This window comes from Myodes glareolus, chromosome 22 (assembly GCF_982192425.1).
Source record: "Myodes glareolus chromosome 22, mMyoGla1.1, whole genome shotgun sequence".
Classification (NCBI taxonomy): Eukaryota; Metazoa; Chordata; class Mammalia; order Rodentia; family Cricetidae; genus Myodes; species Myodes glareolus.
In genome coordinates this window covers 61,991,509-62,005,774 of record NC_142047.1, presented here as the reverse complement: position 1 = coordinate 62,005,774, position 14,266 = coordinate 61,991,509, and the positions used below count along the sequence as shown (strand labels likewise).

The window sequence follows — 14,266 nt, the reverse complement described above, 5'->3', positions numbered from 1 at the left end:
TCAAAGAGAAAGGACGTTCCATGAGGGCAATTGATTACTAGCATCATTATCAAAACAGAATAATCTACTAACTACACATGCCATTATTCCCTTCCAGGTTCTGAGTTTCCACTTTGGTAGTTCCTTTGATAATTCAATTTGATTCTCTTGAATTTAAGCTTTAGGGGTCTGCCTTCTGCACAAGATAGAGACCAGATGAAAGTTGCATTCCCCAGCAAGTCCTATGTCTCGTTTGAAGGTGAGGAATAGGAGCACAGGTTACAGGAAAGCACAAGAAAGACACATGACATGAGAAGGAAGAATTTTTTTTCTAATTCTCCTGTAGAATGAATAGAATTTGACCAAACCATTAATGAGGAGAAGATTACTCCAACCATAAAGAATATTTGGGGCCAGAACCAGCCTCTTAAGATTCCATGAGAACTCAGGATACTTGGAGAGCAAATCTCAAAACAGGACTGGTACAGAGAAAGCAGGGCTGGTTAGGGATGAAGTGCAACTGGGGGATGGGAATGGTCTCAGGCTTAAATGTAACTTCAGTGTGCAGCAGTTACAACTAGACACTCAGGTCTGTACTAGAAAGACAGCACTGTCATATTCACTCTCATATTTCTGTCAGACACTAGTGATGACTTCACCATCCGGTCACCCTCTCATACACAGACTTCCAGATCCATGGTGCCTTGAATCATGATCCAGGTTTGCACAATTAGGAAAGCTTGAGCTAGGCATTTATGGACAGTGAAATGAGAGGGCCTGCTGCTGACATTTGGCAGTGGAGCTTCAGCTGCTTGGATGTTCCATCAATCAAGGAGCATTTGGAGAAGACAGGACATAGCCCTGTCGATGCCAAGGGAGACACAGAAACATGACTCACACTCTGACCCCTAGCTACTTTTCATTCCACTGGGACAGGAGGCTTACACAGACAAATTGTTAATTAAGAACACAAGGCCGTAAATAACATGACCCAAATGAATGGATCAGATAGTAGATTTATAAGAAATTGCTGGGGATCAGTGTATTCAGGATAAACCTACTATTTGATTTGTTTGGTTGTATTATTTTTTTTAGTTGTTCATTAGCCTGGAATGAGGACTCCATTGTAACATTTTAATACATGCATGCAGATATTTTTAATTAGGTTTTTCCTACTGTCTTATTTTGTCCCTCCTACTCTGAGTAGACCAGTTCCTCTTTCCAAACGATCCTTCTATACTCTTATGTCTTCTTTTTATGTGGACCAATAACTTTAATGAGAATTGCTCATATTGACACGTATGAGAGGTCATTTACAGGAGCATGAGAAACTTTCCAGTGACCATACTACTGAAAATGTAGTCTCCTCCCCCCCACTGCCATTGTTAATTGCCTAGAAGACCTTCCCAGGTCCATGATGGAGTGTTGATGGGCTCAATCCTGCATAGGTCTTATGCAGGCTGTCAGGGTTGTTATACTATTGAACTCTCAGCATCTGTGATTATTTGTGCATATTTAATTTATTAAAATTGATCTTGCTGATAAGAAAATCTCATTACTGAAGGTTTATAAATGCAGAGCCAAGTGCCATTACTGTCACAGCAAGCTGTCTGATCAAGCACAGAGTTCAAGATTTAGTAGACATAACTGTGAAGAGACAGTCCACATTATGAAAAGTTGTAAGATAAGCAAAATATTTCACTCTCTGCCTGCACAATACATCTCAGGGACACTGACATCATAACAAGCCTCCTCGTTGGCTAGGTATGATGGCATATGCCTGTAATCCCATTACTGAGGAGTAGACATATGATGTGAGGTATCCTTCTGTATCGTGTGAATATATTTTATTACCATTGGTTAATAAATAAGCTGCTTTGATCAATAGCCAGATAGAATAGAGTCAGGTGGAAAATCCAGGCAAAGATACAGAGAAAAAGAAGATAGAGTCAGAAAGATACTAGCAGCCACAGAAGAAGCAAGATGTGAAGCAACAAGCTACAAGCCTTGTGGTAAAACATAGACTAACAGAGATGGGTTAATTTAGTTGTAAGAGCTAGTTAGCAATAAGTCTCAGATAATCGGTCAAACAATTTTTAATTAATATTAAGTCTCTGAGTGGTCATTCAGGAATTGGTGGGTAGGAGAGAAACATCCATTTACAGACATAGGAAAACTATGAGTTTGAGGCTGGCCTGGGCAACAGTACAACCTTGTCTACAAACCAAGGGTTGTGATATATATCGCTTGGTGGTACTGGTCTAGACTTTCTTGGTAGATACAAGGTTCCACTTTTGATCCCCAGCCCCACACAAAATAAAAATGAGTATCTTTCTCTTTAAATAACTGGGTAGCCTATACCAGAAGGAGGCAGGAAGTAGGACAAAGGGAGTGACAATCATGCAGGTCTGCTGTGGTCACAAGAATAAAAGTATCAGAAGAAATTGGGTAAAGATTTTACATTACAAACTTGAGGTCCTCACTTTGATCCCTAACATGCAGTTGTAAATGACACTTGAATCATCACATCAATTCCAAAGTATCAATGAGCCAGAGGCAGAGGGGCAGAGGGGAAGAGGAGCAGAGGGGCAGAGGCAAGGATCCCCAAAGAATGCTGGCAGCCTATCTCATAGAATCAGCCAGTGAGCAGTAGGTAAAAGTGGGTGAGAAAGTATTTGATACTGACTTCTGGCTTTCACATGAACATGGACACTTGTATACCCTGACAAATGTACACACATACACAAATACACATGCATACAAAAATGGGGAGGAATCAAAATACCACATGTGGTAATCCAGTCTACAATATGCAAGGAAGAGCTATTAACATTTGATAATGGATAGAAAAATGGTGTCTAAGAAAAGGATGGCTCAGGAAGTAGAGTATAATAGAGTATTTACAATATGATCTTTAACCATGAAATTGACCTTTCGAGATTGTCTTCTTCATTTATTTATGTCTGTATTCCATTCTTGGTTCTCACAAAAATTGAAAGTATCTTTGAACTGATGCATAGGAATATATGTTATGACATTCTGGAAAAACAACTTAATTGGGTTTTATGAGGAATAGAAAGCCTAAACTTCCAACCCATACCAGTCTCTTCTGTGTATTTTATATAGAGAGAAACAGGTTTAGAAAGATTTAAAAATATGTCTAAGTTCCTGAAAAGTATGTCAGGGTTTAGGTAAATGGTAATGGGTAGTGAGGAAAAACTGCAGCAGGTTCATCAGGGTTTACAAAAGAGGGCTCAGGATCTGTGTTCCAGCCTGGACTATGTTCCTTCCACCTCCATGTGTAACTGATAACCTTGTCTAGTCTTGACTGAACCTGATATGCCAATACATTCATATTCTAAGCAGAAATGACTGCTTTTGCTTCTTCACAGCATCATGAGGACTAAGAGAGATGGTCAATCCAGTTAAGCATATGGACTACCCTTAAAAAGTGGGTGTCGCTGCATGGTGGTGGCTCGTGCCTTTTTTCTTAGAATTCTAGAGACAGTGGCAGGCAGATCTCTGTGGAGTTTGAGGCCAGCCTGATCTACAAAGTAGGTTTCAGGACAGCTTGCTTGCCAGCCAGCCTAACTGATTTATTGAGTCTAATGCTATTGAGAGATCCCTTATCAGAACTCAAAGTGAAATGGCTGCAAATTAAGAGGCTTAGCAGTGAAGAGCTACTAACTTCTAACTACACTTGCAGGGACCCAGTTTCAATATCCCAGCATCTACATGGTGGCTCACAGTCATCTGCAACTCCATTTCCAGAGGATCTTATTCTCCCTGCTGTGGGCACCGGGCTTGTATGTAACATGCAACTATACAACTATGCAACTATACATATATGACAAAATATTCATATATGCAAAATAAAATATAATTAAAAGTCAAAGTGAAAAGTGGCTAATAAACACAGTTGGGATTGACCTCTGTGCTCCACCTGCATGTAAACATGTATATTTCCACTCCCCCACATACATACAGAACACACATAACCTAAATATAAAATCAGTATCTTCATTTCAAGTGGTCCAGTGGTAGTATAAACTAGCAAATCAACTTAATAAATTTTGCTGTGGTTCTCCAAAGGGAGTCATGTGGAATTACCATGTAACCCAGAAATGTCTCCTCCAATGTACACATAAGTGAACACTGAACAAAAAACCATTCTAATGTATATTCTCAAATATGCATAGCATAGTTATTCACACTAATTCATACGGAAGGCAAAACAAATATCAAAGATCAGTGAGTAAGTAAACACAGTATGGAATATCTACACAATGGAACACAATTAAGCCAGAAATATTTATTTTTGCTTTCCAAATTGGGTTAACCTTACAGTCCTTAAGTTAAATAGTGAAGTGCAGTATATTACACATTATGTTTGTGGCAGGTCAGAAAAGGTAAATTCTTAGAGGCAGGTGAAATGTCAATGAACAGGACTAGAAGTGGAGACAGGAGGAACCTGGAGAATAGCAGGTACATGTGTGCAGAATGGAAAAAATACTTTAAAAATTCATCATTTTAGTGGTTTCAGAAACCTGAACATGCAAAATTCTATGGAGCAGTGAACTCTAAGCAGATAAGATACACAATGTGTGAGATATATTTCAATAAAGCAGTTACAAAATGAAACCTAAAGCTGGCCAGGCACAGTGGTGTTTGCCTGTGATTAAGGCACTGGCACTTAGGAAGCTAAAGCAGGATGATTTTTGAAAACCCAGCTTCAAAAGAGAAAGGGAGGAAGGAAGGAAGGAAGGAAGGAAGGAAGGAAGGAAGGAAGGAAGGAAGAAAGGAAGGAAGGAAGGAAGAAGGAAAGGGGAAAAAAGGGACAAAGACAGAGAGTGCAGAGGCAAACTAGGCAGCGGTGGTGCGCTGGTGGTGGAAGGAGTACCAATGTGCCTAAGACCCCACCCCACACCTGATTACTGCCCTGCCTCTTATAGCACCATAGCACTAGTTTCTGGCTTCTCATTTCACTGTATTTGACAGGAGAACAGGAAATGACTCTTGTTAGCTTTAGGAAGTCTCCAGGACTGACAGAGCATGCTCCTAGGTATTTTCATAATCTATGTTTTGAAAGTTCACTTGCAAAATTAGGAAGTTTTTATCTTTTCTCTCCTACTTCTCTCTCTCCCTCTCTTCCTGCCCTCTGTCCTCTCTTCCTTTTCTTCATGTAGAAAACTCTTCAGGGCTTAACTTGGTTTCTGGGAAAACAGATGGAAGCTCATGCTCTCTGTCTGCTCATGTTCTCTGTCTGTCTGCTCATGCTCTATGTCTGTCTGCTCATGCTCTCTGTCTGTCTGCTCATGCTCTCTGTCTGTCTGCTCATGCTCTCTGTCTGTCTGCTCATGCTCTCTGTCTGTCTGCTCATGCTCTCTGTCTGTCTGCTCATGCTCTCTGTCTCTCTGTCTTCAGTTCCCTTTACGTTTCAAGTTAAGTTCTAGGGAATGGAAGAAACTAAGAGGGTAAATGAAGGTCCACATAATACCTTCTGTTTCAACTGAATTTGTTTCTTATTTTTTTTTATTATCCATAATTTTAAAAGACCTCCTATTTTATGCTTAAAAACGGAAAGTTCTAATTCTTTATAGGCAAACCACAAAAACAATATATAAATAATTTTATCAGTCTATATGTGTTGATTTTGAAATTTAAAATATTTATTTTATTTTTATTTATGTGTGTGTGTGGAGGGAAGCTATTTGATCATGTGAGTATGAATGCCTACATGGGCCAGAAGAGGGCATTGCAAGCAGTCGCTGGGAACTGAACTCCACTGCTCATTAAGAGTAGCAAGTGCTCTGCCACACTTCTCCAGTTCTCGAGCGCACAGTCCAGTCTATAGCTTGAGAAACCCTTGGCATTTCACTCTATAGGATACAGGCAGTGCTTCCTTGTAATTAACATGAATCTACCATTTTCAATCCAACTAACTTAGTGTTCTTAGAAATACTGATCATTTTGAACTTTTACAATTGAAAACAATGGCCTCACGAACTATCAACATATTACATCTTGGCTTCAGACCTCAATATTTAGAATTAATTCTTCAAACAGCATTTCTAGAAAATGAAATACTACATTTGTAAAGTGTTTGATATTGTAGATATATAACCTTCCAGAAATAATACACAAATTTACATTTCAAATAAATACATAATATTGTCTGTTCTCTAGATCAGTGGTTTCAAATTTTCTAATACTCTGACCACATAGTCTCTATTGTTGTGGTGATCCCAGCCATAAAATTCTTTTAATTTCTACTTCACAACTGTAACTTACTACTGCTATGAGTACTGTAACTATCCGATATGCAGGGTACCTGATGTGTGACACCTGTGAAAGGGTTGTTCAACCTCCAAGAGTTAGGAACCACTACTTTAGAGCATCAAACACTAAATATGGGCAAAAGGGATTAGCCCGTTCCCACCAATCATCAGTCATGAGGGTCATGATGAACCCTCACTGAATGAAGTTTTGAACGAATGGAGAGCTTTCAGAAATAGACACACAGGACCAATGGAAGTTGTCTGTATTTAGGCTTAGATCTGATGAGGAATGGGCATCATTTTAAAAATGTGTGATGTAAGTGTACCAGCCAAGTTTCTTTGAAGGAGTATAACCAACAGAATGTATACTGCAATGGGCATCTATTAGCCTGGCTTGCAAGTACTGAATTCGTAGTGCAACAATTGTTTTCAAATAATAAAAAAGGCTGAGAACCCAGTGCTGGCTCAGCTATAAGGCTCATGTATTAGCAGTTCCAGTTATGAAGACCTAGAGAATTTCTGGAGAGCGGCTGGAGGCTAAATGAACTAGATTTAGTTGCCAGCAAAGGATGGTAACAGCAGCAGCAGCTGTAGGAGCAACTGCATAGACATACCGGCAGGCTGTGGAGTTGGACAGGTAAAGCAGTACCATTCCCCCTCCCCCGAATCTCTCTATTTCTGAACTGCCACTGAAAAATACCATCTGCCATGGGAAGATCTTACCTCTCAGTGATTCCCTTTCGCAATGCCCTCACAGACCCATATGGAGACAAGTCTCTTGAGGAATTCAAGATTCAACCAGAGTGCTAACCAAATTTGAAAATCACAGTGTTATAACAGACAAGGGGAGGAAATTCAGTAGTCTGTCTGCTCTTAGTCCCTCTGTGCAGCTACCCTTATTTCTTAGTGTGGAAAGGACTCATTTGGAATGAGGGTTGTTAAGGAAAGAGAAGAGTTTCCAGGCTAGGTACTATGATTTGTTATTTTGGGAGAGTGGTTCAAATTTCTATAACATTCCTTGGAGAAGAGAAATTTCTGATTCTATGACTTGCTTCTTGTTGTTCTTGTTCTTCTCACATGTACATACACCCAATAATAGGGTGGATGTAAGGGATCAAAACACCCATTTCTGAGACCATCCAGTGTCCTTTGGATTAAGCACTCAGCATCAAGACACGATGCTTTAAAAGTCAGAGTTCTGAGTCCTGACCTTTGTAACAAACTATCATTTTCCGCCATCACTTTAAATGTTGAGAACTTTGCCACCACCCAGGGGCCCTCCCAGAACTAAGAATGTGTTAAGACTCTGTTCCTATGTCTTGTGGTACTGAAAGCCCTGAAGTTACCCCTGGGGACAATCCTGTTAACACTGCTCTGACCTCACACTGGTGCTTTTCTGTTCTCCTTGAGAGCTGTCTGTTCACTCAGAGCTGTTTGTCTCAGGAAGTTTGAGAGGGGGCAACCTGACCCCAGAGGGTTCTCTCTAATTTTGAATATATTAACTTCAGCTTTGTATTCTGTTTGATTTCTTGTTTGCATGTTATGGATATTGAACATAAGGCCTTTGCATGATGGACAGCTTCTCGAGACACTGAACTCCATCCTCATCCCCAGGCTTGTCTTTTAAAATAAGTTTGTGTGTGTGTGTGTTCCTCTGTGTTTGCACATACATACACATGCTATGAAGTACAGGCGAAGGCCAGAGAACAGCTGGCCGGGGTCAGTTCTCTTTTATATTTTGTGTGTTCAAGATGTTGAACTTACATCTGTAGACTTGTTTGTTGGGAAGAGCCTACATTTGCTGAGTGATCTTGCTGGCGCTAATAAAATTTTCTTAACAATCAAACTCTGGAGAACATCTAGACATGTTATCTTAGTCCATGTACAGAATGAAGTAGAAATGACACCTGGGTAAAAAGAGCATCATAGAGGGGGGCGTGCTACCTCCCTCCCTTGGAATCTAGTCCATGTTCCCTTGATAATAGCTTGTTCTCTGTTTTCTTTCCCTAGCTTCTTCCTTCCCCTGAACTCTAGAGAGAAGCAGCCCTCTATCTGGCTGCACAGCCCAGTCCTTGGCGGATCCTTGAGCCTTTCCATGTCTGAGATACTACACAAGTCTGGCTTCATTAATGTCTCATGAAATCCAGCATCTGTTCTTCCAAAACTTCCCTGGTGATCCCAGTTCTATTAAAACTGCTATTTTACTAATTCAGAGCACTGGCTACACAAATTCCATGGCCTGAGTTCAAAATCCAAGTCCACATAAAGGGAAAGAGCTAAGTCCACAACGGTGTCTCTGACATCACCACATGTGCACTGTGGCACATGTCTATTCTACATCCACATTATACAGCCACACCCAATGAATACAGAACTCTTTAAAAAATCAAGGAAGGCGAGGTCTTGAGATGTGCATTCATTGGTGCTTTCTGCAAAAGCAGGGGATTTTGAGTTCAGACTGTTAGCAAGCACATAAAAGGCTGGGTACAATGGTCCTGACTATAGTGTCAACCCAGGGAAGTAGAGACAGGACGACCCCTAGAGTGCAATGACCATTGAGCTAGCCAGAAATATCACACTGTAAGTTAAATAAAAAAGTTGTCTCAAAAAAATTTTGGAAAGTGTTTGAGGAAAATCCCTGATCAAACTCTTGCCTTCACATACACATGCATGTACAAACCTATAGGCACACAGGCACACAGGCACACACACACACACACACACACACACACACACACACACACCAAAAGTCAAACACAGAAAGATATGGATAATTATATTGGAAAGGATCTGAGCTCAGAATTCACATATGACCAGATAAGGGAAGGCTCTGGCTCCTACATCTATACCTCAACTATCTTCCCTGATGCTGTGCATCTGTAATGAGGCTAGATGATGGACTTATGCTTACAGTAAACTTCTACAGCCTTTGTGTATAGCCTTCTCCATTGTGGTCTATGACTAGCCAAGTGCTTGGTTCCTGGGTGCTAACCAAATCCTGCATGGAAAATCATACTCCTCTTCCAGCCCAGTCTGTAGTTTGCTTTCAAATACAAATTCATGTGTTATGGAGATATATTCAAATTAGTATGCAAATGAAAGCAAAGCAGACCATCAGTTGGCTTATACCTCAAATGCTCTTTCAAAATAACAAATATTCATTTCTAGGAATCACCTGACAGAAGCGTTACCTAATTAGCACAGTCACTATGACCAAAACCCAAATCCTACCTAGTCTGTGATGGCTGTCTGAAACAGAAGGTAGGGCCACCAGATGGAGAAGCTTCTGGGTCTTCCCTCCACAGGAAGCAGATGCTGAGGAGACTGTGCACATGGTGGGTCTGTGCCATCTGGGCTTCTCTGAGCAGATGGGGCACAGCTACCCTGGTGGGAGCACAGCTGGGCTCCAGGCTTGGTAATGAGACTGCCCTGTGCAGATTCTCCACACAGAAGCTGCTCACTCTGACCTGACAACTCGGAGCCAAGCAGCCCTCTTTCTACCTTCCTCCCAGAGGGTTTCACAGTGAAGGCTCCAGGGACTTCTGCTAAGGCTTATCTAGTGTTCCTCGGCTGGCTTTGCTTTCTCAATCCTTTACCTATTGATCCTGTTGCTCTGTCCATTGGGGTGATCTTCACCATTGGAAAGGACTGAGGAGCACTGCTTCTGGTCTCATATGGCCCTCTGAGAAAATGCTCCTCTATCTTGGCTATTCCTAAATTGAAGACCCCTCATTGTTTCCCAAGACCTACACTAGTGTTTTGGATTTCTGGAGATTCATTGGAATCTCTCTCTCTCTCTCTCTCTCTCTCTCTCTCTCTCACAAACACACACACACACACACACAAACACACACAAGCACACATTCACATATTATATATAGACACTTTTTTCCGTGTGTGTGGTAGGAGTGGGGAGATAAGAGTTAGGGAAAAGTAAGTCCATGTGTTCCTTTGTGAAGTCGTGGAGCACCTGTCAGCGGTGTTGGGACCCGAGAGTACGCATGCAGAGTCAGAGGACAATCTCTGAGTCTTGGTCATTTCCTTCCACCTTGTCATGAGAAAGGGCCTGAGACTCAGTGTGTCAGTGAGGTTAGCTGGCCTTCAAGTTTTGCAGATTATCCTGTCTCCACCTCCCGTCCCTCAGAGGCATACCAGGATTATAAATGATGGTTCAACTGCCTTTAACTTTTCTCTGGGTCCAAGGGATTGTTGCATGTGAAATGCAGGAATCTGCCCTAGATCTACTCCTCAACCTCATCCAGTTCATGGAGTTTTGTTGCTTGATTGTTCGAGTGAAAATGCCCAGATTCCTTCCACAGACATTCTAAGGAAGTTGATTTGAGTAAAATGTTCTTCAGAAACCTGTTTCAAAGGCTCTGGGTGGACTCTTCTTATCCTGGCACCCAAGGCTTGGGGGACTGCTTTGACTGTCTATCCCTTTCATTTTTATTTTTCTATTTTCCATTATCTATTTCTTTGTTGTCTGGATAGCTATCTCCTAGAATTTTTGCTCACTGGACAAAACTGTTTCGTACCTACTCGGTGAAACATTCCTAGACTTCACACACAGAGGCAGTAAGTCCTCTTTCTTCCTTGCCTGTCATCACTGTCTCACCTAGAGCTGCAAGTTTGCGACTATTTGTTGTTGGGTTGATTTTGTCTTCAATTTTTATTGGCATATATTGACTACATGTACTTGGTTTCTTTATAACTATTTCACACACATGTATATTTTGACCATATTCACCCCTTTATATTTTCACTCTCTCTCCTGACCCCCCCAACTCATATTGATCCCATCACATTCCAAACTGGTCCCCTTTCTACTTTCATGGGTCCAGTTTTACTAACCAGTGAGTTTCATGGTGTTGTGTACAGGAGCACGGGTCAGGAGTTGCAGGTTCTAGGTGTCTTAATAGTGACTGCACTATTGAAGACGGCCTCTCATGCAACAACCGATAACTGAGTATAAATCATGATGGGTTGAATCGTCACAAGCTCCTCACACTCTCTGACAGAGTGTTGGTGAGCCAGATTTTATGTAGGTTTTATGTGGGTAATCATAGCTCCTGTGAGTGCAAACAGCAAGGTTATGCCCAGAGTCAGTCTAAATGTCCATTTCCTGGCTTGTCAATGTATTTGTCCTTCTCATTGGTCTAATGTCAAAGGATAGTGTTTTAATCCTTTGTATAATTGCCCCTACCTTTTAACTGTGGTTCATTCCAAAATACAAAGGAATATGTTATGATCTGTACTTTTCCAACCCCAGTGGTGTTTGGGATTCATGGTTTTGCCTGTCAGTGTTAGTTTATGCGGGCCCAAATACTTATGCATACAATTATAGTAATAGTTATAATCCCTAGAGCCATCTTTAAGTACAGGACACCCTTTTGCAGGTGAGGAAACGGAGGCAGTTAGAAGGAAAGCAGCTCAGTGCACAGCCAGGCAAGCTGAAGATTGAACGATGAACATGCATAGTTCTTGGTCACTGTGGCCTGAACACTCAATATAGCTGTTTTCTTCAGTGTTCAGTAAGGCATGATCAAGCAGAAGTCTCCATAGATGGAAAATTTTTGAGCGGAATTGATTGGCCCTTCATGTTAATTCCTAATGCAGCTCCCTTAGTAAGGTGGGGCAGTGTTGCAGAGCAGCCGAGAGAGAGAAGGGGCACAGCATCAGGACTGCTTGCTCTTAATAAGCCACTTTTAGCCCACAAATGCTCTGGGATTGTCCTCTAATCATGTTTGATCCCTTAGTACTGATACCAAATTGGTATCATGAGTTCGATTCCTGGATTCAAGTAGTGGAAAGAGAGATTCAATTCATACAAATTGTTCTTTGATCTCCACATGTACACACCCCCACAATCACGTGTACAATCAACTAAGTATATTAAAACTGCTACAGTTGGTAGTGATTTAATCTGGCCCTGACTACAGTAAGGAACTCGATCTGCCTTGCAGTGGGGCTGGCCTTGTCCACTTCAGTAATCTGACATGAAAGTAGAAGCAATCGTGTGGAGAGTGAGACAGTATGGGCCATGGGGAAGGCTAGGAGTACATTGAAGAAGATTGCTAAAATCATATGATAGTCTTAAATCAAACTGCCCTGGTATAGTTGTGGTGATTAATGTTAGTTGTCACCTTGATGGGATCTAGATTCAACCAGGAGTAAGCCTTCAGGCACACTCAAGATGGATTACAGAATCTAAGGTTATACTGAGAATATGTGTGAGGGACTCCCTTGATTATAGTAGTTGATGTGTGAAGACCCATCTTAATGGAGGGAAGGACCATTCCCTGGACTGGGGATCTGATCCTGGGCTGTGCACAGGGGAGAAAGCAAGCCGAGCAGCAGCCTGTTTTCATCCTTCTCTGTTTTCTAATGGTGGAATGTCAAGTTCCTGCTGCTTGACTTCCCTGCCACTGCGGACTGTGTCCTTGAACTGTGAGATGAAATAAGCCCTGTCTCTCTTGAATTAATTTTTTCTGGGTATTTTATCACAGCAACAGGAAAAGAAATGAAGGCAATGAACCTGAATAATTAAATAATTTATCAGGACCAGTACAGCCCAGTGGTAGAGGGCATGCATCAGTTATGCTAAGTCCTGGTTTTGATTCTTGGAACCATCTCTTAAAACAATTGTTTCCGGGGATATCATTGCGGGTCTCATTTTGAAGGATTGCGTTTTCCTCTTCAGTCACTAATCACCATCTTAGTTAATATATGGCATGCCTTTGTTTAGCACAGATGCCCCACATATTTCGGTCTGTCCCCTTTGTTTCTTAGCCAAAACTATCAGAAATAGCTTAGGAAAAGAGACTAAGTTGTACATCAGAAGAGAGAGATAACCCTCATGAAATACCCCTCCCGGTTTCTTTTGCAGGCAGTGACTTGAATGACGGTCTGTGGCATTCTGTCAGCGTCAATGCCAGGAGAAACCGCATCACTCTCACACTGGATCACGCTGCCGCTTCCCCGGCTCCAGACACCTCCCGGCTGCACATTTATTCTGGAAACAGTTACTACTTTGGAGGTAAATTCCCTAGCTTTTGAGACTTCAAATAAAAGGACAGGGGAATTATGCCACCGTGTGCTGTTTTAATTAGGCAGTCCTCCCCACAGCCCTGCATGCATACATGCATGCACACAAGCAACGAAAAAGTGAGAAACGAAAACCTCAGGCAACTGTGCCATCGTAAGCTGATCTAGAGCGGTGCTGAGGACAGAAAAAACTGGGGTTACAAGAGCTGGGTTACATAGGTCAACATAAGAGTTCTTATAGTCATGCCAAGCTCCGTGGTCACACTGGAAGGAAAACGTCAGCTGAAAACCAAGAGAAAAGGAGCTGAGAGTCAGAAAATACCTGCAAGAGGGAAAACTCAAGAGGGAGGCACCAGCAGCCTGCTCAGTCATCTAGGTTGCTCCACTGCCTCTCTTCTTTGTGAGCCTTATCTCCCGTTTCCCAGACCTTGGAGTTCACCCACAGTCATGGAAAGAGACAAAGAAAAGTGGATAGGAGCTACGGGCTCCAGAAGGGGAGACATGACTGCTTTTTCTAACGTTTGCTAAACCCTTGCACTACCTCCAGAGACACAAACTAAAATAAACTTGGGTGGCCAAAGCTTACATGGCATCTTAACATTTTTATAAATACATCTATGTTGATTATTTTTCAATTTTCATTTGTTCTCTCATACAATACGTACAATGCCCTCTTGAGTATTTTAAATGTATATCTTTTATTAAAAGAGATAGTGCCTTTTTCTGTAGCGGTGGTTTGTTTACAAAAGCCACATCTAAAGGACACTTAGTCCTCACAGCTCTCTGACGTTAAGCTCTTAAAATACAGTCCTTATACTCTTTTTCCTAGAACACAGGGAACCATTTCAGAATTGCTGGGAGACAGAAGCAAGAGCAGAACACAGGCTCAGTGACATTTAGTGCTGGAGGGCTTACTCGGCATGTAAAAGGCGCTGGTCTCCATGCACAGATTCACACCCAAACCT

At 41.7% G+C, this 14,266-nt stretch overlaps 1 protein-coding gene across 1 annotated transcript in view; it reads left to right on the top strand.

Annotated features, from left to right (window-relative positions):
- Nucleotides 1-14,266, top strand: part of LOC148118628 (contactin-associated protein like 5-1-like) — a 901,008-nt gene that overhangs the window by 503,075 nt on the left and 383,667 nt on the right. The window contains exon 9 of the mRNA XM_087900698.1: nt 13,144-13,293. Coding sequence (XP_087756824.1) covers nt 13,144-13,293 — 150 coding nt within the window. The remainder of the gene's footprint in view (nt 1-13,143; nt 13,294-14,266) is intronic.